The 26,157-nt window shown below is 39.1% G+C and overlaps 1 protein-coding gene across 1 annotated transcript in view; it reads left to right on the forward strand.

Moving 5' to 3' along the window:
• GALNT5 (polypeptide N-acetylgalactosaminyltransferase 5) overlaps positions 1 to 24,824 on the forward strand; it is a 45,504-nt gene extending 20,680 nt beyond the window's left edge. Inside the window, exons 2-10 of the mRNA XM_063429622.1 lie at positions 3,901 to 4,067; positions 5,536 to 5,655; positions 6,377 to 6,512; positions 16,027 to 16,146; positions 17,237 to 17,354; positions 18,512 to 18,835; positions 21,582 to 21,662; positions 22,415 to 22,576; positions 23,708 to 24,824. Of these exons, the coding sequence (XP_063285692.1) occupies positions 3,901 to 4,067; positions 5,536 to 5,655; positions 6,377 to 6,512; positions 16,027 to 16,146; positions 17,237 to 17,354; positions 18,512 to 18,835; positions 21,582 to 21,662; positions 22,415 to 22,576; positions 23,708 to 23,848 (1,369 nt within the window). The 3' untranslated portion in view covers positions 23,849 to 24,824. The remainder of the gene's footprint in view (positions 1 to 3,900; positions 4,068 to 5,535; positions 5,656 to 6,376; positions 6,513 to 16,026; positions 16,147 to 17,236; positions 17,355 to 18,511; positions 18,836 to 21,581; positions 21,663 to 22,414; positions 22,577 to 23,707) is intronic.
• The last annotated feature ends 1,333 nt before the right edge of the window (positions 24,825 to 26,157 follow it).

Below are 26,157 nucleotides of genomic sequence, written 5' to 3' on the forward strand. Positions count from 1 at the left end.
GTATACTATGGTGGGCAGTCTGTGGTGCACAATGAAAACTTTAACCCTTGGAGTTGACAGTCATGTGGCCAGTATCCAAGGGGTTAATATCTATCTATATCTTCAATGAATTAGTACACGCCTGTTTGCAAAAGGTCATGTGTACATGTGATAATATTCTAGTTTATTTTATTTTTTTTCAGACTTGAACGATGAACATTGCTTTAAGAACCACGAACAATGTTTAATGACACCTAAAATATTAAGTGCAATTTGATTTGAGCAAAGCACTTTTTTTTTTTACGCTCAACGATATGATTTTTAAAAAATCTGTGTAATGTATTTCCCTTGTTTATTTATTTTTTCTAATTTTCCATATTTTTATGTGTACTCTGTATATTATTTGTAAAATATAAATACTTTCATACCAGGTGAAAAAATTACATCAGCTAATCTGCTATTACTTCTGCTATGTTGTAAAGTTGTTCTCGACCTCCCCTTAACCTCTCACATCGTTTGCTCTCAATATGCCGAGGCAGCTCAGAATCATAATTCCCATCATGCAAAATCAATGCTACCCCTACCACACTGGGCCAAAACTTCAGAATTGGGGGTAAAACGTCGTGTCCTGCATCAATAGATTTTGTTTTGTCACTGTGAAGAAAAAAAAAAAAACTATATATATATATATATATATATATATATATATTTTATTTTTGTATTTTTGCTAGTTTTGTAAATTATTTTTTTTTATATCCATCTAATTTTCTTTTTCGACAAAGATCTAACTTTTTCTGCAACAAAAAAAGAGTGCAAAGATTGGATTTCATACCACTACTTACATTTCCTTTAAAAGAATTTGAGGTCAAAAAGTTCACATTGACCTACTTTTTGCTGCGGGACACCAGTAAGGTATCTCAAGAGAATATGATCAGATATACTTAACTTGTTGTGGAATTATAATGTAAGAAAAAAATGTTATAGATTCTTCTGTGCTTCCTTATCTGTGTTTAAAAAAAAAAAAAAAGAGATAAAATGCACAAAGCTGGTAACACATTATCTCTTTTGTGAATGGTTTTATAATCGTGTTGATCTTTGAAATACTGTGCTGTCTTCAAGATTTATCTAAGATACAAAAGTCAAAGGACTAACTGTTCACACTGTAACGCTTGAAGAAAACACAAGATGTAATCACCAGTTTTGTAGCAAAATAGAGTAAAGAGAGACGGAGATATTGAATGCTTTCTATATTGGTTGCAAAGAGTTAACATACTTTCCAAGTGTCCCTATTTAGGAGGGACAGTCCCAATGTTGGGCCCATATCCATCTGTCTCTTTTTTTCTATCCTAATGTCCTTCTTTTCTAGAAGCTCATCACGGCATGCCATTTGTAAAAGTAGACAACCCAGGGTATTCAAAACGGGGTATTCTAGTCTTTTTTAGTAGCCACTTAGTCACAAACACAGGCCAAAGTTATTATTTTATTTGTTTTTTCACACAAAAACTGCCCTTTCACTGATTAAATCATCTTCATTATACATTTTACTGCTCTAAAACACTCATATATATATATATATATATATATATATATATGGTATATTCAGCAATGTCAGGTTTTATAGGGTTTTAAAATGCTACAGGGTCAAATATAGGACTTGCAAATTAAAATCTCTGGACTTACTGCCTGGGTTGTCAGGCTGGTACCTCAATATATAATTAATAAAGTCACATAATTATGTAAAAATAATACATAAATATATACTTAGAATTAAATAAAAAATTCATATAATATATATATATATATAAATATATATATATATACACAAGTGAGCAAAAATCCAGAGTAGGATTTGACAAGTAAATAATAAATCTGTTAGTAGTTACATTTTTCTGCTGCTGGTACATATTGTAACTGAGCATTGAGAGATTCACCATGGGTAATTTCACAAAAGAAATAGTTCTACTTCCAATTCAAGTACTTTGGCCTTAAAGAGATACCGTAGTGCCAGAAATATAAAGCTGTATTCCTGGCACTACCAATCCCTCTGCCTACCCCCTCCCTCGCGCCCCCCTCCCAGGTAAATAAAGGGTTAAAACCCCTTTATTTACTTACCTTATGCCAGCTCCGATGTCCCTCGCCCCCTCCGACATCCCACAGGGTCTAATGGGCATGCGCGGCAAATGCAGCGAGGGAATTAGACCACCCCAAAGGAAAGCATTAAATACAATTCTGGACGTGTCCCCAGTGTCCTGTCGGATAGACAGCCACTGAGGGCAGACTTAGTGCTGCAAAGTAAACATGCCGTTCTCTGGAACTGCAATGTTTTACATTGCAGCACTAGGTGCCAAAGGGACACAGCACCCAGATCGCTTCAGTGAACTGAAGTGGTCTGGGTGCCTACAGTGTCCCTTTAAATTTGGCATTTACTTTTAATTCACTTTGAATTTTCACTTTAGAAATAACCCTATTCGTAACATTATTGAGTTTGAGTTTCACCTTTTGAATTGTTGCAGAATGACTCAGATGATTTTAACGATTTACTACTGAAAATCAGCCTTTAGCAACGTATTGCGATATCTAGAATAGAAAGTTGCATACCTATAAAATTACTAATAGACCCACAACATTGTCTGTAAATGTTTTTTCAGAATATAGTTTGTTGTTTTTATTTTTTTTCCTTAACCCCAGTGCCTGCAGGAGGACTGCGTGAGCTCTCAGGCTGTCCCCCTCATGCCTGTAAAAATTTTTGTAAAAATTATTAAACAGTTTTTAAATTAAATTAAATAAAAAGTTCTTAGATGTATATATATATGAATATGTACGATCTAAGTAATTTTATATACACATACACATACATACATCATTAATAAAAGTGTATTTTAATATTAATATATATATATATAAAGTTATATATACTAATATTAAAATACATTCCATTTAATATTTATATATATATTCATATATATTAATATTAAAATACACTTAGAATGACGTTAATTATATATATATATATATATATATATATATATATACGTTATATATATATAAAAATCGCAACGTGTATGGCACCCAGGCAGGTATCCAATTTAATTATTAAGGAGAGTGGCAAGCTATTCTTATATTATATACATATATATATATATATATATATATATATATATATAAAATAAAAATAATCATTAAATAAATAGAAAAAAATAAATGTAGTTGTATTTTTCATACACAAATATGAACGCTAACTTTGACCAGTGTTTGTGACCAAGTGGCTACTAGAAAAGATTGGACATACCCCATTTGCAATACCTTGGGTTGTCTACTTTTGCAAATGAAATACCATCATGGGGGTAATTCCCATTCCTGGGCTACCATACGGTCTCGCCAGTGTATAAACTGAAAATTGTAATATGCTATATTTGACCAATAACACCATAAAACCTGAACATTGGAGGTACTGTTTTACCCGTGAGACATCACTGAATACAAATATGTGTACTTTATTGCAGTAACAGCTAACAGTATTGTGACATTCACAGTTAAAATGCCATGCAGAACTAAAAATGTCATAATGTCTCATTTTTTTATATTTTATTCATATTAAATTATGTTTAATATACAAGTATTTGATGTGACATGAAAGCCCTGTTTCTCCTGAACAAAATGATATCTAATAAATGTGGGTGCACATAATATGAAAGATGTAAATTACGGTTGAACAACATATAACGCAAATTCCAGGTTTTGTTTACGTTTTGTTTTGATCACAACTTGTACAACTGCCTCAGTCCTGAAGGGGTTAAAATCCATAAAGGTAGACATTGTCCTTTGTGAACTGTTTGGGAACTGGTGGAAGCCAGTAATATATAATTGTTACTACGCATCTTATTTTGAGGCATTAATGTCTGCATTTTCTTCTTTTTTTAGGTGTTCCGCACAACTTGTCCACAATGATCTTCCTACAACCAGCGTTATCATTTGTTTTGTGGATGAAGTTTGGTCTACTCTTATACGCTCTGTTTTTAGTGTTCTAAACCGATCTCCAGATCATCTTATCAAAGAAATTATTCTTGTGGATGACTTCAGTACAAAAGGTATTTCCCGAGATTTAGTAAAGTTGTACTTTTAACCTTTGTCTGCATTTATTGAGTTTAAAAATTCTAGCCTGTGTTAAACACGTCATTGCAAAAATATGAACAGACAATGTTGGTGTAGAATTAAAAAAATATGTATTTAAATGAACTCTATAAAGTGTTAGGGATACAAACCTTTATTCCTAATGCTTTAGTGTTCCTATCCATAGGTAGGATGTCCCCTCCACACTCTGTATATGTATATAATTTTACTTACCACTCCTGCTCCCTAGGTGTCACGGAGGAGGCATGGCCTTTTCCGTAGTGGAATCATTCCAATGCTCCTCATCGAGGAGCATTGGGGATTTGATGCGCATTTGCGGAGAGCGCCCCTAGCGTGTTGTGCTGCAGCAAGGAGCACCTTTAGTTGCTGCCAGTGTAACAAAAATGTAAGCTTTTGATGCATGTCCCTTTAATGTCATTTGTGATGTGATGCTGGATCAAGGATCAAGGAGCAACATATAACTTTATTTCACATTGATATAATATGTCATGAGTTTGTGTTAGTTTAACCCATTGTTTGCATGATAATAGTTCAGTAGCTAGCCACATGTCTGCAGGTGGTGCATTAAACAGGGAAACACACAGAACATTATAGATTATGTAATTGCCATCACCAATACCAACATGGGGATTGTTCACTAAGCTCTGAATTATAGTAAAATGGGAAAATGGACACTAAAATAGACAATTGATAGTTGTTTTTTGCTCAATTTTGCCATTAGGAATTTAGCTTGCTGCAGTTCAGAGTTTAGTAAATATACCCAATAAAAATGAGAACATTAAAAATGTGCAGTGTATTGACAAGAAGATGCATACTTTCACTTTAAAGCATTAACAGAAATCAAATAATTTATTACAGTATGTATTATTAAAGGGTCACTATAGTCACCACAACAACTACAGCTTAATGTAAAGTATAGCATGTCCCTGCAGGCCTTTTAAAGAAAACATTGACTTTGCAGTGAACTCCTCAGATGACCACTAGAGGTGCTTCCTAGGGCACTGCTGCACAGTGTGCAGCACTGACGTTCAGCCCCTCTATGCCCTGCATGGAGAAGCTGAACTTTACTAATAGAGATGCACCCATTCAATGAATCTCTATAAGAAGGAGCCCTGGCCCTCCTCCTTGGCTGAGATTATCAGAATTGACAATGGGAAAGCATTGGATTGGCTGAGATCATCAATTCAGGGGCGGAGTCAGCGCCAGTGGACCTATGCGGAACTGGAATTAAGTTTTTTTTTAGTTATTTTGGGGGAGGGTCGTTTGTGTTCCTGGTGTTTCTGACCCTACGGTGTTGCTTTAATATGCAGTTTCTTCTAGAACTAAAGGCAAATGTATAGACAGAAACTTACTGTCACAGTCTTTGATAATAGTTCCTCTTCTTAAATGAAAAATTTACATTACATTTTCTCTTTGCTTCTTTAGCCTACCTGAAGGAAAAATTAGATAAATATATGGTGCAATTCCCCAAAGTCAAGATTCTTCATCTCAAAGAAAGACATGGTTTAATACGAGCAAGAGTGGCCGGTGCGAATATGGCAAAAGGTAAAAAACAAATGACTGCAAGAGCTGTATGTTAATAAATGTTTTGGAAAAGGCATCCTCGTTTAGAAAGCATGTTAACCCTTTTTTTAATGAATATATGGAGGTAGTAGTACTCTACAAAATGACAGAGTTACATAGTTACCAAGTTACATAGTTACATAGCTGAAAAGAGACTTGCGTCCATCAAGTTCAGCCTTCCTCACATATGCTTTTGTTGTTGATCCAAAAACAGAGGTAAAAAACATTTTTGCCATTCCAAATGTGGCCAAAGGACCGCATGCAAATCAATCAAGAGACTGTGTGTAGTTAACTTGCATTGCGGCTGTTAACAAAGAAAATGAGCTCATGATAATGAGGATTTAATTATGAATTCTGTCAACTCTGCATACTTGGTCCCGTACGATTACCTGTCGGCACTCGGTTTCTACATTCAAATGGACATAACATTAACTGTATTTGAAATATGATTCTTAAACCAAATGAAACAAAAAGACAGAGCAAAAACAAAAAGCCTTAATTATTAAAATAATTATAGTTTTGAGGGTCTACAAGTTTTGAGGGTGAACACATCACATCTGCAAAACCAGCTGGAAAAAACAATGATTTTTCCAACTCTCTTTTTTCCATTTTTAAGTCCCCCTAACTCATGTAATGAAAGGACTCTGTCATTTTTAAAGTTGTGTGTTCCTCTTGTAGTTAATGTACTATTGTTATATTTTAGGTGATGTGCTGACTTTCCTGGACTCTCATGTTGAATGTAATGTTGGATGGCTTGAGCCTCTTTTGGAGCAAGTTCGACAAAACAGAAAGAAAGTAGCCTGTCCAGTAATTGAAGTAATCAATGATAAGGATATGAGGTAATGTATTCTTAAAAGAAGCAATTCATCAACTTAGTACAAGGCACATATTGTGTAATACAAACAGAGTCAACAACAAATGTGTCCAAAACACACAAGCGTACTCTATGAGATGGCACTTAGTAACATGACCCACACTTCAATCTTACAATGATTGGACGCACAGGGCTTAAAGATACTTTTATTCTTTTCCGAATCAGAACATTTCTATTTGCAACTAAAGATCAGATGTAAACGAAAGGGTAGAAAAGCATGAAAGGGATTGTATGACGTATCACTTGCACTTAGAGGAAAAGTGTCTTCAGACAGGCTGTCCTTATTGAAGAGTCACAGAAAAACAGCAAGAGTGAGGGCTAGTAAAAGGTAACAAATTATAGACTATAGATAAATTCACTCTTCAGAAATCTTCACAACTAGACACTGAATAGCCAAAGAGAGACCTTTAAATTGACAACTACAGATGTGTGTACAGCCAGCATGAACGTGTGTAAATTGACACTAGGTGGCACCAAAGTGCCTCTTGTGAATGCTGAAATAGAATCAAAGAGAACCTACATATGGCGAGACAGCATCTCTGCAAGTAACAGAGAGAATGTCTGCCAATAACTGCTGGACTTTCTTATGTGGATCTCCACTGCATCAGGGCTTCTATTAAATATTATATGTTGGTGAGAAAGGAAGGGTTTAAATCTGCAGTCTTTAGGGCCATAATGACTTTTATTATTATTATTATTATTATTATTTATAAAGCGCCAACAAATTCCATAGCACTGTACAATAGGTGGACCAACAGACAAGTATTTGTAACAAGACAAGCTGGACGCACAGAAACAGAGGGTGTTGAGGGTCCTGCTCGAACGAGCTTACATTCTAGAGGGAGTGGGGTAAAGTGGCACAAGAATTCGAGATTATTCTAGCTCCTAGTGACCGAATAATCTAAATTTTATTAAAGACAGGAGGCGAATATTTGCTTATCTTTCTTTACTGAAACTCCCAGCAGCAAAGAAACAGTTAACAGCAGTGTAAAAAAGTTTAACCAATCAGAGTGCATCACAGCAATATAAACTGTCATCAGGCTCCTCCCAATTCCTCTTTCTTGATGTAGCCGTTCAGCTGTAGAGTCAACCATGTAAAAGTAGTCATTAAAACGATGAACAGGTAACGGTGAAGGTATCTTTAAGGATGAAGGTAGTGATCAACCCGCAGGTAGAGTCAAGGCAGAAGGCAAGCGATCTTCACACTAGGAGGAAGGAGAAATATCGTGAAAGTATGGTCTCTTTGGCAAAAGAAAACCAAATAAATGCAGTGAACTGACTTCCAATTTAGTGCAAGCTCTAACTATGGTAATAACAGAGTGGTATAACAGTAAATGACCATCTAGAATTTAATGAACTAAATATAATATAAAAAACGGGTTATAATAATAACGACCTAATGAGTCTAGGTTAGCGAAAGAGAGGATGTAAGTCATAGTTAGAAATTGGAGGTAGTACAGGATACTTACCTAGAAGGGTGGGAAGAGAAAACTAGGGTGGGAAAATATTCGCCTCCTGTCTTTAATAAAATTTAGATTATTCGGTCACTAGGAGCTAGAATAATCCCGAATTTTATGGCAAGACAGGAGGCTTCATATTTGCTATTTTAACGCACAGATAGTAAGGACAGAGAAACGTGAGGAGAGTGTCTAAAATAAAAGGTACGGAAGGTGGATTCTCTAGACCAATCAGCGGAGGATAGAATTTCCGCTAAGGAACCTCCAGCTAAGAGTGCTGAAGAGGCGGCTGCGCCTCTAACCGAGTGAGCCCCGAAAGATGCATCAATGCCAGCCAGGGCTAGGAGCCATTTGATCCAGCGTGCAATGGTAGGGCACGAAACTGGTTTGTGAGGCCGTACATAGGATACCAGGAGGGGCCCGGTAGGTGCTCTGAGAAGGGTAGTGCGAGCGATATAGTGTCTTATGCACCGGGCTACGCATAGGAGTGGTCTCTCCGAGAAGTAAGGGTAGCTCACGGTAGATGAGTTGGTCTTAGTGCGTCTAGTGATGTGAAAGTGTACCCCCTCTGGTGTGAAATCGAGGGCGTGAAAGTCGAAAGCCCTGATGTCGGAAACTCTTCGGAAGGAGACCAAGCAGAGGAGGAGAGCTAATTTGGCTGATAATTGGCGTAGGGAAAGCGCTTCGTTGTCCGGCCAAGCTTCCAAGAACGTGAGCATGACGGCAACGTCCCAGAATTGATTATATTTGGGATTCGGGGGTCTAACGATGCGGATGCCCCGCAAAAGTCTGCAGACAGACGGGTGTTTGCCCACCGAAGAGCCTTCTATAGGAACGTGCGCTGCAGAAATAGCAGACCGAAACACGTTAATGGTCCGGTAGGATTTACCCTGGTCGAATAAAGACGACAGGAAGTTAATAATATTAATTATAGGTGTTGAAAAGGGATCAAGGTTCCTTTCCAAGCACCAGCAACTCCATAGGCGCCATGCAGAGATGTAAGAGCGTCTGGTTCCTGGGGCCCATGAGTCCCAAAGGAGTCCCTGAGCAGTTGTCGAAAGGCCTGAGACATTCCACGATCCCCTGAAATGGTCCAAGCCATTAGTTGGAGATGGTCTTGGATCGCCAATGAGTGAAAGTTGCCTATCGAGTCTCTGAGGAGGTCGTGGGTGCAGGGTAGTAGCAGGGGAAAGTCCACTGACATTTCCAGTAGGTAAGGGTACCATGGTTGGGCCCGCCATAACGGGGTCACTAGAGTTATCTTGACACCTTGAGTTCTGAGAAGTTGTAGCGTGCGTGGAATCATGGAGAATGGAGGGAACGCATATGCCCCTGACATCGGCCACTTCTGTAGGAAGGCATCGACTGCAAGGCACGCTGGGTCCGGTAACCAGCTGTAAAAAGCGTCCGTCTGCCTGTTGAGGCGAGATGCAAAGAGGTCCAGGTTGAATGGTCCCCGGCAAATCTGGAGATGCTGAAATATTTGTGGATTCAGTTGCCAATCGCTGGAGTCCCTCCAGTGGCGGGAGAACCAGTCTGCGACGAGGTTGTCTGTTCCCGGCAGATATTCCGCTCGCAGGGAGATATTCCTGTCTAGGCAGAACTGATATAATTCCTTGGTCAGGTCTGAGAGCATCTTTGATTTGGAACCTCCTAGATGATTCACGTAGCGGACTGCGGATACGTTGTCCATTTTCAGCACAACTGAACAGTTGTAGGCATCTTTGGCGAAGCTGCGGATTGCAAATGAGCCTGCAATCAGTTCGAGGCAGTTGATGTGAAGTGCGCGTTCTGAGTGGGACCAGAGTCCTCCTGTAGAGGTTTCCGAGCAGGTTGCGCCCCATCCGAGCAAACTTGCATCTGATTCCAGGATGAAGTCTGGTTGGGATCCGAAAATGGCTCTTCCATTCCAGGCATCCATATGTTGTAGCCACCAATGGAGCTCGAACCGGGCCTCGTCCGTGAGTGTGATCTGTTGGTCGTAAGATGTCGACTGGTGTAGGTATTGGGTCTTTAATCGTTGCAGTGCCCGGTAGTGCAGTGGGGCAGGGAATATAGCCTGTATTGAGGCGGAGAGCAAGCCGATGGTGCGGGCTAGATCCCGTAGGCGAAGGTGTGGTGATATCAGTAACTTCCGAATGTCTCTTTTTATGGATTTTATTCTGGGTGCCGGAAGTTGAAGGACTGCTTGAACGGAGTCTATCTGGAATCCCAGGAATTGTATCGTCTGGGACGGTGTTAGAGATGATTTCTGGTGATTGATCACGAAGCCAAGATTCTGCAATAGGGCGGAGGTCATGTTTGTATGATGGAGGAGGGTTTCCTGGTCCTGTGCCATGAGAAGGATATCGTCCAGATAGATTATGGAGCGGATTCCTTGGGACCGCAGTAAGGCCATCACTGGTTTCATTAGTTTGGTAAAGCACCAGGGTGCGGAAGATAGGCCGAAGGGGAGGCAGGTGAACTGCCATAGTGTCTGTTCCCAACGAAACTGAAGGAGGCAGCGGTGTGCTGGTGTTACCGGCACCGTGAGGTATGCATCCTTTAGGTCGAAGCGAGAGAACCAATATTCCTCGGAGAGTAGGTCTCTCAATAAATGGATCAATAAATTTGAAGTGACGGTATACGATGAAATTGTTCAGATCTTTCAGGTTGATGACTGGTCGTAGACCCCCTGATTTTTTCTTTACCAGAAACATGTTGCTTACGAAGACCTGTGGGCCCACAACTCGTTCGATCGCACCTTTGGTGCATAGATCGTTGAGTTCGCTCCGTAGAGTCGACTCGTCTAGCAAAGACATTTTTATTGGGGTAGGAAGGGAATTTTGAATTGGTTCGACTGAAAAATCCAGGTGGAACCCGGACACCGTTTGAAGGATCCAAGGATCCTGAGTTAGTTGAGACCACTGTTGGGAAAAAAGGGTTAACCGGCCTGCAATAGGAATAAGAGAATAAGGAAGGTCCATTACCTGTAGCAGAGCGACCGCGTAGGGAAGCGGATCCACGTCCTCGGATTGTTCCGCGAGAGGGAAAAAATTGTCTGTGTTGGAATCGGGTATTGCCCGAATTCCAGGTGTCTGAAGGTCGAGGCCTGTAGCCTGTGAAGGCGGCTCTGCCAGTCGCTCGGCCTCTATAGCGACCAGCTCTTCCAGAAAAACGCTGAGAGCGAAATACCTTGCGAATAGAGGATTGTGCCTTTGTCAGTGTTGTAAAAACAGATACGTGTTTACTTAGTTATTTTATGAACTTGTCTCCAAATAACATGCCTTGAGCTTCTGGACCAAGTTCTTTGGTGCCTAGTTCGTCAAGATTAGCATCAATTTTATAAAGGACGGCTTTCCGCCGCTCTGTTGATATTGCCACATTGGCATTGCCTAAAAGGCATAAGGCCCTTTTGTGCCCACTCTCGCACCATATGTGCGTCAAATGTGCCACCTGATAAAGCCTCGTCTGCAATAATGAAGATTTGTGTGAGTGGGCCCGCCACATCCATCAACTTGTCTTGAGCAGTTTTAAGACCCTGTTCTAGACCTTTACGGGGGTCTTTCCCTGACTTGGTTAGAAAGGTCACAAGGAAGGGGTCGAATTCTGGTGTATTGGCCACCTTGTCTGGGATGGTGGGGCGTGGGCATTCAGCCCTTAATTTGGCTCTCACCTCTTTTTCTAAAGGCCGACGGAGCCACATTCTACAGTATTTGGCAATGTGGTCTGGGGGTGTCCATTCGGCCGATCTAGGGTGCTTAATGCACCTGGGGTCAAATAGAGGGCGTCCAGAGGTGTCAAATAAGGTATCTATGGGGTCAGACTCCGATTGGAGTTCCTCTAGAGGTATGAGGGGTTCATTAGTTGCAGAATCGGATGGATAAAGGTCTCGGAATGTCTTATGAGGCGGAGCCTCAGTATCAGAGTGTTCTGCGTAGTATTCGTCTAATACTTGGAGGTTAAAATCAGAGGTAGAACCCTCAAATGCGTCAAATTTATCATGTTTGGGTTTTGAATAGGGCACTTTAGGGTGTTTAGCGGGCGCTTTGCCTTTACCGGCGGTGGCGCTATCGCCCTTCCAAGGGCGTTTGCGAGGGGCTCCTTCATGTTCCGAAGTGTGAGAATCTTCGGAATCTGAGAGTTGGGTAATGGCCGCCGTAGGGGCTGGTATTGTCTGCTCGCTGAAAGCCGCTAAAGCTTTAGGAATGGATTCAGTGATGGCATTGAATAGCCAAGCCTTAAGTTCGGCAGAAACTGCTGGTTCTGGCACATCAGACATAATGTCAATAACAGTGGGGTCACCACAAAGAGAATAATATAATATACAATATATATATATAGTTTAAAATGTTTTTTTTTTTTTTTTTTTTTTTTTATTATTTTTAATTATTTTTAATTTTGGTATGCAGACAAACTAATTACAATGAGACGGTGGACTTATACAGAAAAGTAATTTTTGTAACAGTGGGGTTCATCCACAATACATCAATGGGGTTCACCCAGAGAGGAAGGACAATGAAATGTCCAAAATCAAATAACAGGTATGTGCCTGTGTCATCAAATAGGGATTACCCTGTATAGAGGCAGAAAAAAAGGGGGTCACCCTTGAAGGAAGGCTAGAGGGGGTCACCCTCTGAATAAAGGCTTGTGGGGGTCACCCTCAGTATCAAGCAAGGATTTTTTTAAGTTGAAAAAACCTGTCAAGAAAAGGGGAAATTTTGAGTATGTATCCTTAATGATTTAAAATAAAAAGGTCTGGGGCTTTAAGGGATAAAAAGTACTTACCGAACAGCTGGGTCGTTGTTCTGCAGTGGGAGCTGAAATGCGAGTGAACCGCCGCGCATAAAATTTCCGCAAGATGGCGCTGAGAGGAAGCCCGGGAAAAGGTAAATAGAAATGGCCGCGGAAAGAAAAGGGCGGGAAACGTCTCTATGGAGACGCAAGGCAACACACGAAGTGTGTGAGGGAAAAAACTGAGCGGAGCGGACCGGCAAAATGCCGGGCGCTGCGGGGAAAGTGTGTCAGTTAAACAGAGAGTATAAGAATACAAGTATGGTAGAAAAAATAAGAGAGGCAATTGTGTTTATAGGTTGACTGGGGAGTCAGCCCATGTCACCTAAGCAGTGTGTAAAAGCACAGAAAGGCTGAGAAAATACTAGAATAAGTAAATGAATAAATATATATAATATTAAAGCAATATACTCATATAAATATATATAAAAATTGAGCATAAATAGGAGTATAATTAGAATAGACTCACCTGGGAGGCTAAGCAGCAAAGAAAGAGGAATTGGGAGGAGCCTGATGACAGTTTATATTGCTGTGATGCACTCTGATTGGTTAAACTTTTTTACACTGCTGTTAACTGTTTCTTTGCTGCTGGGAGTTTCAGTAAAGAAAGATAAGCAAATATGAAGCCTCCTGTCTTGCCATAAAATTAAGGGTATGTATTCCATGTATGGGAAAAGTAGGTTACTAGAATCATTTACAATGGGTTATTATTTTTAATGACCCAGCTGCAGGAGAGGAAGCAGGGTGGGTTACCAAGGTGCAGGGAGGGATCGCTATTAACTGTTTAATTAATATATTGTCATAAAGAAGCAAGTTTTTAATGATCATTTGAAGGAACCGAGACTGGGTGAGAGTCTAACGGAGCAGGGAAGGGAGTTCCCTAGAGAAGTTTTTAAAAGGGCATTAGAGGTGCAATTATCAACAGAGGATAGACACAGATCCTTCGCAGAGTACTAGGGACATACTCAGTGGTGTATCCTGGTTTTGTGTTGCCCTAGGCAGGACAAAACTCAGGCGCCCCTCTCCCCCCCGCGACACCCCCACCCAACCCTTCCCCCCCCGTCCCGCCTTCTAAATACACACACACACACAAATTCACTGACAGATACACATACACTAGCTAACAGACACACACACACACACACAGTCAGACACACACTCACTGTCAGACACACACACACTCTCTGTCAGACACACACTCTCTGATATATAATATAATATAATATAAATAATATAATATAAATAATATAATATAATATAAATAATATAATATAATATAAATAATATAAATAATATATAATATATAATATATATAATATAATATATATAATATAATATATATAATATAATATATATAATATAATATAATATATATAATATAATATATATAATATAATATAATATAATATATATAATATAATATAATATATATAATATATATAATATAATATAATATATAATAATATATATAATATAATATATATAATATAATATATATAATATAATATATAATAATATATATATAATATAATATATATAATATAATATAATATATATAATATATATAATATAATATATATAATATAATATAATATATATAATATAATATAATATATATAATATTATATAATATAATATAATATATATAATATTATATAATATAATAATATATAATATAATATATAATATAATAATATATAATATATATAATATATATTATATTATATATATTATTATATTATAATATTATATATTATTATATTATATATATAATATAATATATAATATATATAATATAATAATATTAATAATATATATAATATATAATATATATAATATAATAATATTAATAATATATATAATATATAATATATAATATAATATAATAATATATAATATTAATAATATATAATATAAATTATATATAATATAATAATATAATATATAATATTAATAATATATAATTAATTTAACCTACCCCCCAGCCTCCTTACCATTGGGAATGCTGGGGGGGTTCTTTATCTCCCTGGGGTCTAGTGGGGCTGCCGGTCGGGCTGCTGGGCTGGTTGCTGGGCGGGCGGGCGGCTGGCGAGGGAGCTCTTCCTCTGAGCTCTCTGCTCAGCTCCCTCGCGCCGCAGAGTGAGGCTGGGAGCCGGAAGATGACGTCATATTCCGGCTCCCAGCCTCACTCTGCGGCGCGCGAGGGAGCTGAGCAGATCACTCAGAGGAAGAGCTCCCTCGCTAGCCGCCCGCCCAGCCCATCAGCCCGACCAGCCCATCAGCCCGACTGGCAGCCCAGTTAGCCGCAAGGCTAACAAGGCACTTGCCCTGGGCATTTGGGGGCGGCGTTTTTTGCCGCCCCCTGGAAAATGCCGCCCAAGGCAAATGCCTTGTTTGCCTTGCGGCTAAAACGCCCCTGGACATACTAGTGTATTATAGTGTAGTGAAGATAGATAGGTTGGAGCAGTGTTATGTAGAGATTTGTAACCAAGCACCAGAATTTTAAATTGAGCCCTATATCGTACAGGAAGCCAATGCAAGGACTGACAGAGGGAGGAGGCATGCGAGGTGCAGGCGGAAAGGAAGCTTTCATTATAGATTGTAACAGGGAATGCTGGTAAAGACCACTGAGAAGCGGATTGCAGTAGTGTAGGCGAGAGATAATAGCGGCATAGACCATTCACTTTAGCTGCCACCGGTGTGAGATAATAGCGATTGTTTGTGAACCACATTCCTGCAGCATCATGGGAAGCGTAATTCATGAGCATAATTGCCTTGCCAAACACTGCATGCACACAAATACACAAATTCTATACATACACAAACACTACGCACACTCAAATACACATTAACAGCACACACAGTGATAATCACTGCAGACACACAGAAAACATATTCTCTACCCACCTCTGTTGTGTCACTTTTTCATTAACCATCCCATATCAGAATATTTGTATGGCTTACTAGGATTTGACTGTGCTAAACTGAGATGGACTCTTTGTGACACTCAAATAGGATTTTACAAAAACCAAAGGAACTGCATTCACAGCCTACTTAAACATAACCACCTTGGTACAATAACCACTACATTAAGCTGAAGCGGTTATTATACCTTTAAAATTGAGTTTCATTTATATTGTAAGTTTTTAATAACAGTGCTGACTAAATTGTTCTTAATAAAAAAAATGTTTTCTTTCATTGAAAATCCCACACGTTTCTAATTGCTGTACCCTGGTTACTCCCTTAAAGCTACATGACAGTGGATAATTATCAAAGAGGAATCTTTACATGGCCAATGAATTTTGGCTGGAAGCCAATTCCTCCAGATGTACTTCTCAAAGATAAAATAACAGAAATCGATCCAATACGGTAAGAATATGAAACACTCTGTACAAAATATTGTTATGTCTGTTAATCTGTAAATGGTCTAGACTTGATCGAGTATCAGAAAGGTACCACACGTGTTATACAAATGTTTCCACAATTAATCTATCCCTTGAACTTGTATTATCTAATCCAAGGGAAGCGAGCTTCGGCACTCCGATCCCTGATGCTTAGCCAGCACTATGGAAGAGCATTGTGGGAGATGAAGTTAACAACATCCGGAGTCTCAAAGGTTGCCTATTCCTGGTCTAAGCTAAAGTTCATCAACATTTTTAAAAGGAGGTTTGATATCCTCTAATACAGGCATAGGCAACCTTCGGCACTCAAGATGTTTCGGACTACACCTCCCATGATGCTTTGTCAGCAGTATGGGTGTAAGAGCATTATGGGGGATGTAGTCCACAACATCTGGAGTGCCGAAGGTTGCCTATCCCTGCTCTAATACTTACTAATGAAACAACACTAGTAAGGTGGGATATTTATTGTGCCATGAAGACATTGTGGCACATGCACATATGATAGCATTGAGCAGATGTACAGACTGAGACCTCAGTTTAATATTTTTTCATAAGCTTTGCAAATTGTTATCAAATTAGTTATGAAGAGTCACCAATAAAGTATATGTAGATAAATCATTTGAAAAGTGTATCCAACATACTAACTATCTTGAAAATCGTACCCAAAAATACTAAATTGAGGTCTAAATGTGTTTTGGATCTGCAGTCAGTCACAGTTTGTTAGTTTTTTGGTGTTTTTTTTTTTTAATGTCTGTAATGCTATTATATAAACATTTCCCACTAGAAAGGCTGAATTGGTGTGAGTTTGATAGTAACAACAGTACATTTAGAAAGAATAACATTTCTGCAATAGTCACATAATTTATTTAACTTTTGAGGATATTAGGCACTGGTACCTTCACAATTTCTGGCCAAGTTTGAGAACTAAATATGTATGTTTGAAAATGTTAGAAGCGTTGTTCCACATGGCAACCTCCCACTATTTATGAGGTTTTGATTCTCCTGATAACATTTATATTGTTATGTGATATATTTCTGTATATTTATTGTTGTTTTAGGTGCCCTGTCATGGCGGGAGGTTTATTCTCCATTGATAAGAAGTATTTCTATGAGCTTGGAACGTACGATTCAGGACTGGACGTTTGGGGTGGGGAAAATATGGAAATATCATTTAAGGTACTCTTTAAAAGGGATTTAGAAAATATCCATATTTTAATGGGACACCTTAAAGGAACACTATAGGGTCAGGAAGACAAAGATGTATTCCTGACCCTATCGTGCATTTAGGTGGCTTCCCCTCTCTTAGCTCCCCTATAAAAGTTTAAAACTCACCTTATTTCCAGCGCCGCGCAGGTCAGCCGGCACTGGCTCCGCACCCTTTTTGACATCATCAAAATGGCCGATTTTTAGCCAATCCAATGCATTCCCTATGGGAAAACATTTGATTGGCTAAAATCAGCACGGGGGGGGGGGGAGGGGGGGGGGCAAATGCCGTTTTGACCAATCACGACCTCCTCATAGAGAGGTGTATTGAATCAATGCATCTCTATGAGGAAAATTCAGTGTCTCCATGCAGAGCGTGGGGACGCTGAATGTCAGGGCTGCTTTTTCGGCAGCACTGACCCAGGAATCACCTTCAGTGGCCATCTAAGGAGTGGCCTCTTGAAGGTGTCCCTAGAGGCAATGTAAACACTGCCTTTTTATATGAAAAGGCAGTGTTTGCATGAAAAAAGCCTGAAGGGAACTATTATACTCACCAGCTACTACGTTAAGCTGTAGTTGTTCTGGTGTCCATAGTGTAGCTCTTCAGCCTGGTGAAATGCTATATTTGTGAAGAGTGTGTTGACTTTTTAATTTAACCAAACGTACAGATTTCAATAGAAATTGGTACTTTTAAGAATTAACCTTGTTAAACCCACTCTGCCTGTCAATCAGACAACCTTTCCTGCTACTTCCTGGTTGCTTTAGTTCAATGGAGCTAAATTTGAGAGGCAGCAATTGCCCAGATCACCTGACTTGCAAAGACTTCTAATGAGCTGCATTGGGAAATCTGTGATTGGACAGCAACAGAAAATCACAGAAAAAAGGTGAGTATAAAATGTAACATCCACAGGGTCCTATAATTTCAAAGGACGCCTGTAGGTGGCGTGAGGTTGCAATGGAAATCCAGCAACCTTGCATGAAGTGCAGTGTTGTCTGCACTTCTGTGGAGAGAACGCTGCATGACCTCCGAGTTTGAGGTATCCAGTAACATGTTAACTCCAGTGAGAGCAGCGTGGGACCAGGATCTTTAAACGTTTTTTAATTCTGATGTATATTTTTGTTCTTCTTAGGTGTGGATGTGTGGAGGAGAAATCGAAATCATTCCCTGCTCCAGAGTAGGACATATATTTAGGAATGACAACCCCTACTCATTTCCAAAGAATCGTATAAAAACTGTAGAAAGGAACTTGGCTCGTGTTGCTGAGGTTTGGTTGGATGACTATAAAGAACTTTTCTACGGACACGGTTATCACCTGCTGCAAGTAAATTCAAGCATCGGGGATCTGAAAGAACAAAAGGATCTTAGAAAGAAACTGAATTGCAAAAGTTTCAAATGGTATATAGACAACGTCTATCCAGATCTTGAAGCACCACTTGTCAGAGCTACTGGAGTGGTAAGTGACCAGTCTAAGCATTTGTATCACCATCAAGTTTCAAGAGTCGAATCATGTACCCCAAAGTAAATAATGTTACATGTTTGTGAATGACACACAACCTAAAAAATAAAAAATAACACATGCCAATATCTCTGGTTGCCTAGTGTGACAAATTAAATCCATCAAATATTCTCTTGTCACTGTGATAAGGCTACAAGAGACTAATCTGTAAACAAAAACAAATATCGACTCCACAAAGTATGTCAAGGAATTGCACAATACAGTGAAGTATTTGATCCCCTGCTGATTTTGAACCTTTGCCCACTGACAAAGAAATGATCAGTCTATAATTTTAATGGTAGCTGTATTTTAACAGTGAGAGACTGAATAACGAAAAAAATCCAGGAAAACGCATTTCTGAAAAGTTATAAATTGATTTGCATGTCAATGAGTGAAATAAGTATTTGATCCCCTATTACTCAGCAAGATTTCTGTCTCCCAGGTTACTTTTACACAGGTAACTAACTGAGATTAGAAGCACTCTCTTAAAGGTAGGTAGACCTACTCAGAGCTGGAATGGGCTACAAGACCATCGCCAAGTAGTTTTGAGAAGGTGACAACAGTTGGTGCGATTATTCGCTGATGGAAGAAATACAAAATAACAGTCAGTCTCCCTCGGTCTGGTGCTCCATGCCAGATCTCACCTCTTGGAGTTTCAATAAAGATGAGAACGGTGAGGACTCAGACCAGAACTACATGGGAGGATCTTGTTAATGATCTCAAGGCAGCTGAGACCATAGTCACCAAGAAATCAATTGGTAATACACTATGCCGTGAAGGACTGAAATCCTGCCCGCAAGGTCCCCTGCTCAAGAAAGCACAAGTACAGGCCCGTCTGAAGTTTGCCAATGAACATCTGAATGATTCAGAGGAGAACTGGGTGAAAGTGTTGTGGTCAGATGAGATCAAAATCGAGCATCAACTCAACTCGCCGTGTTTGGAGGAGGAGGAATGCTGCCTATGACCCCAAGAACACCATCCAACATTATGCTCTGGGGTTGTTTTTCTGCAAAGGGGACAGAACAACTGCACCACATTAAAGGGATGATGGACGGGGCCATGTACCATCAAATCTTGGGTGAGCACCTCCTTCCCTCAGCCAGGGACTTGAAAATGGGTCGTGGATGGGTATTGGGTATTCCAGCATGACAGTGACCCAAAACACACAGCCAAGGCAACAAGGAGTGGTTCAGGAAGAAAGACATTAAGGTCCTGGAGTGGCCTAGCCAGTCCCAGACCTCAATCCCATAGAAAATCTGTGGAGGAAGCTAAAGGTTTGAGTTGCGAAATGTCAGCCTCGAAACCTTAATGACTTAGAGAGGATCTGCAAAAAGGAGTGGGACAAAATCCTTCCTGAGATGTGTGCAAACCTGGTGGCCAACTACAAGAAACGTCTGACCTCTGTGATTGCCAACAAGGGTTTTGTCACAAGGTACTAAGTCAAAGGGGTCAAATACCTATTTCACTCATCGACATGCAAATCAATTTATAACTTTTTTGACATGTGTTTTTCTGGATTCTTTTTTTTTTTTGTTATTTTGTCTCTAACTGTTAAAATACACCTACTAGACTGATCATTTCTCCGTCAGTGGGCAAACGTTCAAAATCAGCAGAAGATCAAATACTTTTTTCCCTCACTATACACTTTGCTATACCTCACAGCTATGAGCATGTATAGGCAAATGAGTAGCAGCCGGCGTTTCAAAACCGCAATTACATTTATCACCATCATTAATTTCTTGTTAAATGTGACATGTTTTCAAGGTATAAGCCTCGAGCAGGTACTTACAGAACAATTTATCAACGAAGATACATGTGCAATGAAGAACTGTGCCAACATTTTAATACGACACGAGTTCTATAAAGAGAGAAAAAAGTTAATCTTTGTTGACCTTAATAAAATCTAACATGCTGGGTCTACGCGCTTTAGCAAGCAAACAGATTTTTCTTTGATCGTCTCGTTCCTTTTCAAGGACAGCTTGAAACAGTCATGTTTCCAAACAGTGCCAACTATCAAGGTGCTAGCTATGCATTTATTTTTTTTCTTTGTTCAAATAATTGACAGATGAAAGAAAACGTGAAATTCTCACCGTAGTGAAAATGCAAAATACATACAATCCGGATATAATTTTACATACTAGAGAGGGGTGGCGTTCTTTGCATTTAGCTACGAATGCATTTTATTTCCTCCTGTTAGACATTTATATCCATGATATTGCTTGATATGGAATATGATTATCTGTAGCCTTCCTTTGGCAACTGTGTCTGTACCTTACAGTGTTATTAAGTAACGTGAGAATTCAAAATGCATCTCGAATTTAAGGTCAGAATATCTCAACTAAAAAAACATCTCTGTCATCCATGCTTCCAGTTCAGTTACTTTGGCCTTAAATTGAATTTTGAATTCACTTAAATTTTCACTTTATTTTATAACCCTGTTAGTGCAGTTAAAAAAATGTTGCAGAATTGCAACTTTCTCAACAGATGTTTTCATAAGCTGCATTATCAAAACACAACCATTAGAGGGCAGCAACATACAGTACTCTTAAATCATAATAGTATGATTAACAAACATCTTATCAATGCAGAAATATAGTTGCAACTTTAGAAAGTTATTTTCTTTTTTGCTAGTTTTCCGGTAAACTAATTGTTGCACGTGCTATAAATATATGCTTTCTTTATTATTTCCTTTGTTCTGTTATAGTTGTCTAACCGGGAACTGGGAAAATGTCTTTCTTTGGAGAAATCTACTTTAGTTCTGGAAGCATGTGACGCTAGTAAACAGGTAATTTTACACTGAAGCTTAATTGTACGTGGTTTGTGCATAGGTGATCTCAGAGACCTGTTGTCATGAGGTCAATTTAGGCCGAGAATAACCACCAATGTTTTAAATTCCGAAACAGAATTTAGGACAAACTCAAATGGGTAATTTTGCTGTCAATAGATTGCGCACAGCTAGAGGCACAAAACAGTGAAGAATTGAAATGAAACAATAACTGATACACTACCATAAAATAAATATATTAATTCCATGCATCAACTAAAAAGGTTGCAATAAGCAATGTGAATTACATGATTCTACCAAGTCTCATGTTTGGAAGCTTTTATTGTTTAAAAAAAAACAAAAAAAAAAAAACATGCGCTAGTACAGGGTTACCCAAAAGGTAGATCCCCAGATGTATTAAAACTTCAGCTTCCATGATGCTTTGTCATTTAAAAGCTATTCCAAAGGCATGCATAGCATCAAGTGACTTGTAGTTCTACAACATCTGGGGATCTACCTTTTTCCCCTGCCTTAGAAAATGCAAATGAACTACTAGAGAAAGACTAATTATTTTTATCAAAGTGTTGGCTGATTATTAGATTCTAGAGGTGCTTAGTCGTAGGTGGAATTTGATGGAAACCAGTCATGTATCAATCAAGTCTTCTTGCTTGAGGAGAGTACTTCAATCCAGTAAACATAGAGACCAAAATATTGTACTGTGTATTTCCCATATCTGTATTTTTAGCTGATGTTGTATGTATGTCTCTACCTAGAACCAGCAGTTTAACTACACCTGGCTCAGATTAATTAAACAGAATGACCTCTGCATTGCGCCTGCAAGCCAGAAGGAGAAATTGAGTTTGCATCCCTGCGACAACACAAACACTAACCTCCGATGGTTACACAAGTCTCTGACATCTTTTCAGCCATCCCTGGTAAGTAGGTCGTGTTTACCACCAAATAAAATTATCGAAGAGCAGGAAAAGACATAGTTAAATATAGTGTAGTGAAGAAGTAATCAAATAGGAGTTGGATTATTAATTCTATTGGGTAAAGAAACCACACATACAGAAGAACCACAATGACGGAACCTGTACAAATACTTTGTGTCCCCTCGTTCTTGTTTCCCTCGCTTTCAAATCTCTCCCTCTTTCTTTATTTTTATGGCATATTCAGTAAGTTCAAAACAGATAGATTGCTATACTAAATAACAGTAACGTTAATCAATATGTATATATATTATACTTTTTTTTTAACTCCTTAAAACATTACGCCTTTCTGATTTTTGCTTGTAATAGAACGCTAGACCAATGGGACACTTGGAGGTAAATGTACTTTAATGTGCATTTTCAGAACTACGAACAGTCACCAAGACTAAACGCCACAATCCCATTGAAATGCAATACTGTACATAATACCTGTATATATTATACTGAGTTTATACATTATACTGAATTCACACTATATAGACTCCACTCATATCTGGTGCATCCACCTTCTTTCCTGAGTTAGAATCAGCCCCGTTTAGCAATAAGTAGGTCCGGGTATTTCAGAATACAGCGGCCCATTTTCAAACTTCACCCTGAGGATTACCCGTCCTTTACTCTGAGGCTCTTCAATCTTCCTTATCAAGATAATTTCACTCCGATACTCAGCTCCTTCACCCTGAGTCTCTGAGAATCTGCCCATTTGTTCATCGGTAAAGGAAGGGCTATTGAAGACAAGAGCTTGCATGATGGTGATAAGGGTTTCCTCATATGAATATGGCTTCAAGACTGAGAGAGTGAAGAGATTGAAGTCATCTGGCCACATCCCAGCAATAGATCAGCAGTCTTCAGATAGATTATTTAGATTAAGGTGTGCCCATCTAGGCATGACTACAATTTAGTGCCACTAGACATTGCCCAGATAGTCCATTGACCAGTCAGGTCTTATGATTGGCGAAAACAGATAAGGGAAGTTATTGGTCACAGTAAATAGCTTAAAAATACAATAAAACTATGATTTATTTTTTTATGTATGGGGATTCCTGGAAATTGAGCCCGTGTTTTCCTTTTTCCTTTTAGAAAGATCATATTGTTCTGGAAAATTTACAACACCCGAACTGTCTAGATGTGGACCAATCGCACAGGAACCTACAAATGAGTGCATGTGATTCCTCAAACAAATTCCAAAAGTGGCAATTTGAGACATACTTTGTAGAATGAGGAGAATGCTACCAGCATACCAAAAAGATTAATATATTTACTGCTGTGAAATGAACAACAAGCTATCTCTGGTATTAGCGAGAAACTTCCTAAAATGATCCGGAGTTTACATTTTCTATCCAACTTTTTTAAGCAATACAACCTGAATAATAACATTAATGTAATCCTGGAAACTGTAATCCTGCATTTGCAGAAGTTACTTGAGGTTCCATGAAGCCAACACCAATGAAACCAGAAATGGACTCTAGCTACTCGAATGAAGGTTGTTGGGGAAATAAGTGACGTGGGTTTTTATTTTGCATGTCCTAGGTGTTTGGTACAAGGTTTTTTGATTTGATGACTAGTAGGTCTTTATGAATATACCCAATAGGGGGTAAACTGAACTGTTAAAATTGATAGATGGGTATAGCCATGCTTCCTGTCTCCCAGGAAATCAAGATGTCATATTTGAATACAGGTCTGGATTTGTAAGGTCATATCAGGTAATTTTTGTTTACCTTGAATTTACAATTGTACTCTTTTAGCTGCCGGGTAAAATCTAAAGTACATAAATGAACTTCTTGTTGCACTCACTGTAGATAATTATTAACTGGTAATAATGTCTTTATGGTGGCCTCCATTCCTGAGAAATTCACTATGTGAATAATGGACAGGGCATTAGGTTACCCGAGAGAATGACTGAGCATATTTTTGAGAAGAATTTGGAGAACTTTCCCGGCAGAAGATGAACTATGAACATTTGCAACACAGATACAAAATTTGAACAATCGCACCCAACCCTACTTGGGGATCATAGTCCACGAGAATTGGCATGCCACAGATTTTGTGCACCTTATTATGAGTATATACAAAGCAGGATTTTTTTATGCAAAATGTTACAGTTTTGGCTGTTCATTCAATCACTACTTCAAATTGAAATTATTTGCGATAATTGGCTTTAGATTTCTAATCTCTGATAAAACAGCATTCCCTTGCAGTTTATGTTTTGTCTGTGAAGGAAATGTATTTAACTTGTTTTGGTCATATTTTGCAGCATCCCATGTTTAACACATTTTTGTTGGTCACTGTGTTTATAGGGAAACTTATCTGAAACAAAATGTAGTCTTCCCAGACACCATTTTCTAGTATCCGCTCATCCCCATTTCTGTACTTCTAGATACCTATTTTAAATATATTCAAAACAGTCACCAAAAAGTAATGTTGTGAATTTAAAGATTTTCCATTAATGTTAATATATAAATATCAATAGATTTAGGAGAAGGATCCATGTCTCCAGAAGAACCAGCGTGAACAGGATTTGTCGACCATAGTGCCTTTTGTGCCTAGTGTCTGTGTTTTTTTAACTTCAAGTCATGTTTGACTTTGTGTATACCCCTCTCCTTGCTGTGAGCTTTGTTTATTCAATTAACTTGACTAAATATCTACATTCTAGATTTTGCTTTGCCCTCCATCATCCCAGATATTGATTGTCTTGATCTGGTCTACTCTTCTGCTAATCTGATCCTTCAGTTCAGTAATGTATAGTTCAGGTATAAAGCCTGGAACTACCGTATTTATCGGCGTATAACACGCACTTTTTTCCCCTGAAAATAGGGGAAAAATCGTGGGTGCGTGTTATACGCCGATATCCCATAATTACTTACCTGTCCTGAAGCGTGGGCCGGCTTCACAGCGCGCACCGCGGTACAGGAACTTTAATTTAAGGTTCCGGTTTCCGGCGGGACTGAAAGGAAGTGTGCACAATAGTGTGCACACTTCCTTTCAGTCCCGCCGGAAACCGGAACCTTAAATTAAAGTTCCTGTTCCGCGGTGCACGGTGTGAAGCCGGCCCACGCTTCAGGACAGGTAAGTAATTATGGGAGGGGAGGAAAGTACACTATGGGAGGGGAGGGGAGGGGGAGGAAAGTACACTATGGGAGGGGAGGGGGAGGAAAGTACACTATGGGAGGGGAGGGGGAGGAAAGTACACTATGGGAGGGGAGGAGGGGAAGTACACTATGGGAGGGGAGGAGGAGGAAAGTACACTATGGGAGGGGAGGGGGAGGAAAGTACACTATGGGAGGGGAGGGGGGAGAATACTATGGGAGGGGAGAGGGGAGAATACTATGGGAGGGGAGGGGGGGAGAATACTATGGGAGGGGAGGGGGGGAGAATACTATGGGAGGGGAGGGGGGGGAGAATACGAGGGGAGGGGGGGAGAATACTATGGGAGGGGGGAGAATACTATATACTATGGGAGGGGAGGGGGGGAGAATACTATGGGAGGGGAGGGGGGGAGAATACTATGGGAGGAGGGGGGGAATACTATG

This window comes from Pelobates fuscus, chromosome 8, assembly GCF_036172605.1.
Source record: "Pelobates fuscus isolate aPelFus1 chromosome 8, aPelFus1.pri, whole genome shotgun sequence".
NCBI classification, from domain to species: Eukaryota; Metazoa; Chordata; class Amphibia; order Anura; family Pelobatidae; genus Pelobates; species Pelobates fuscus.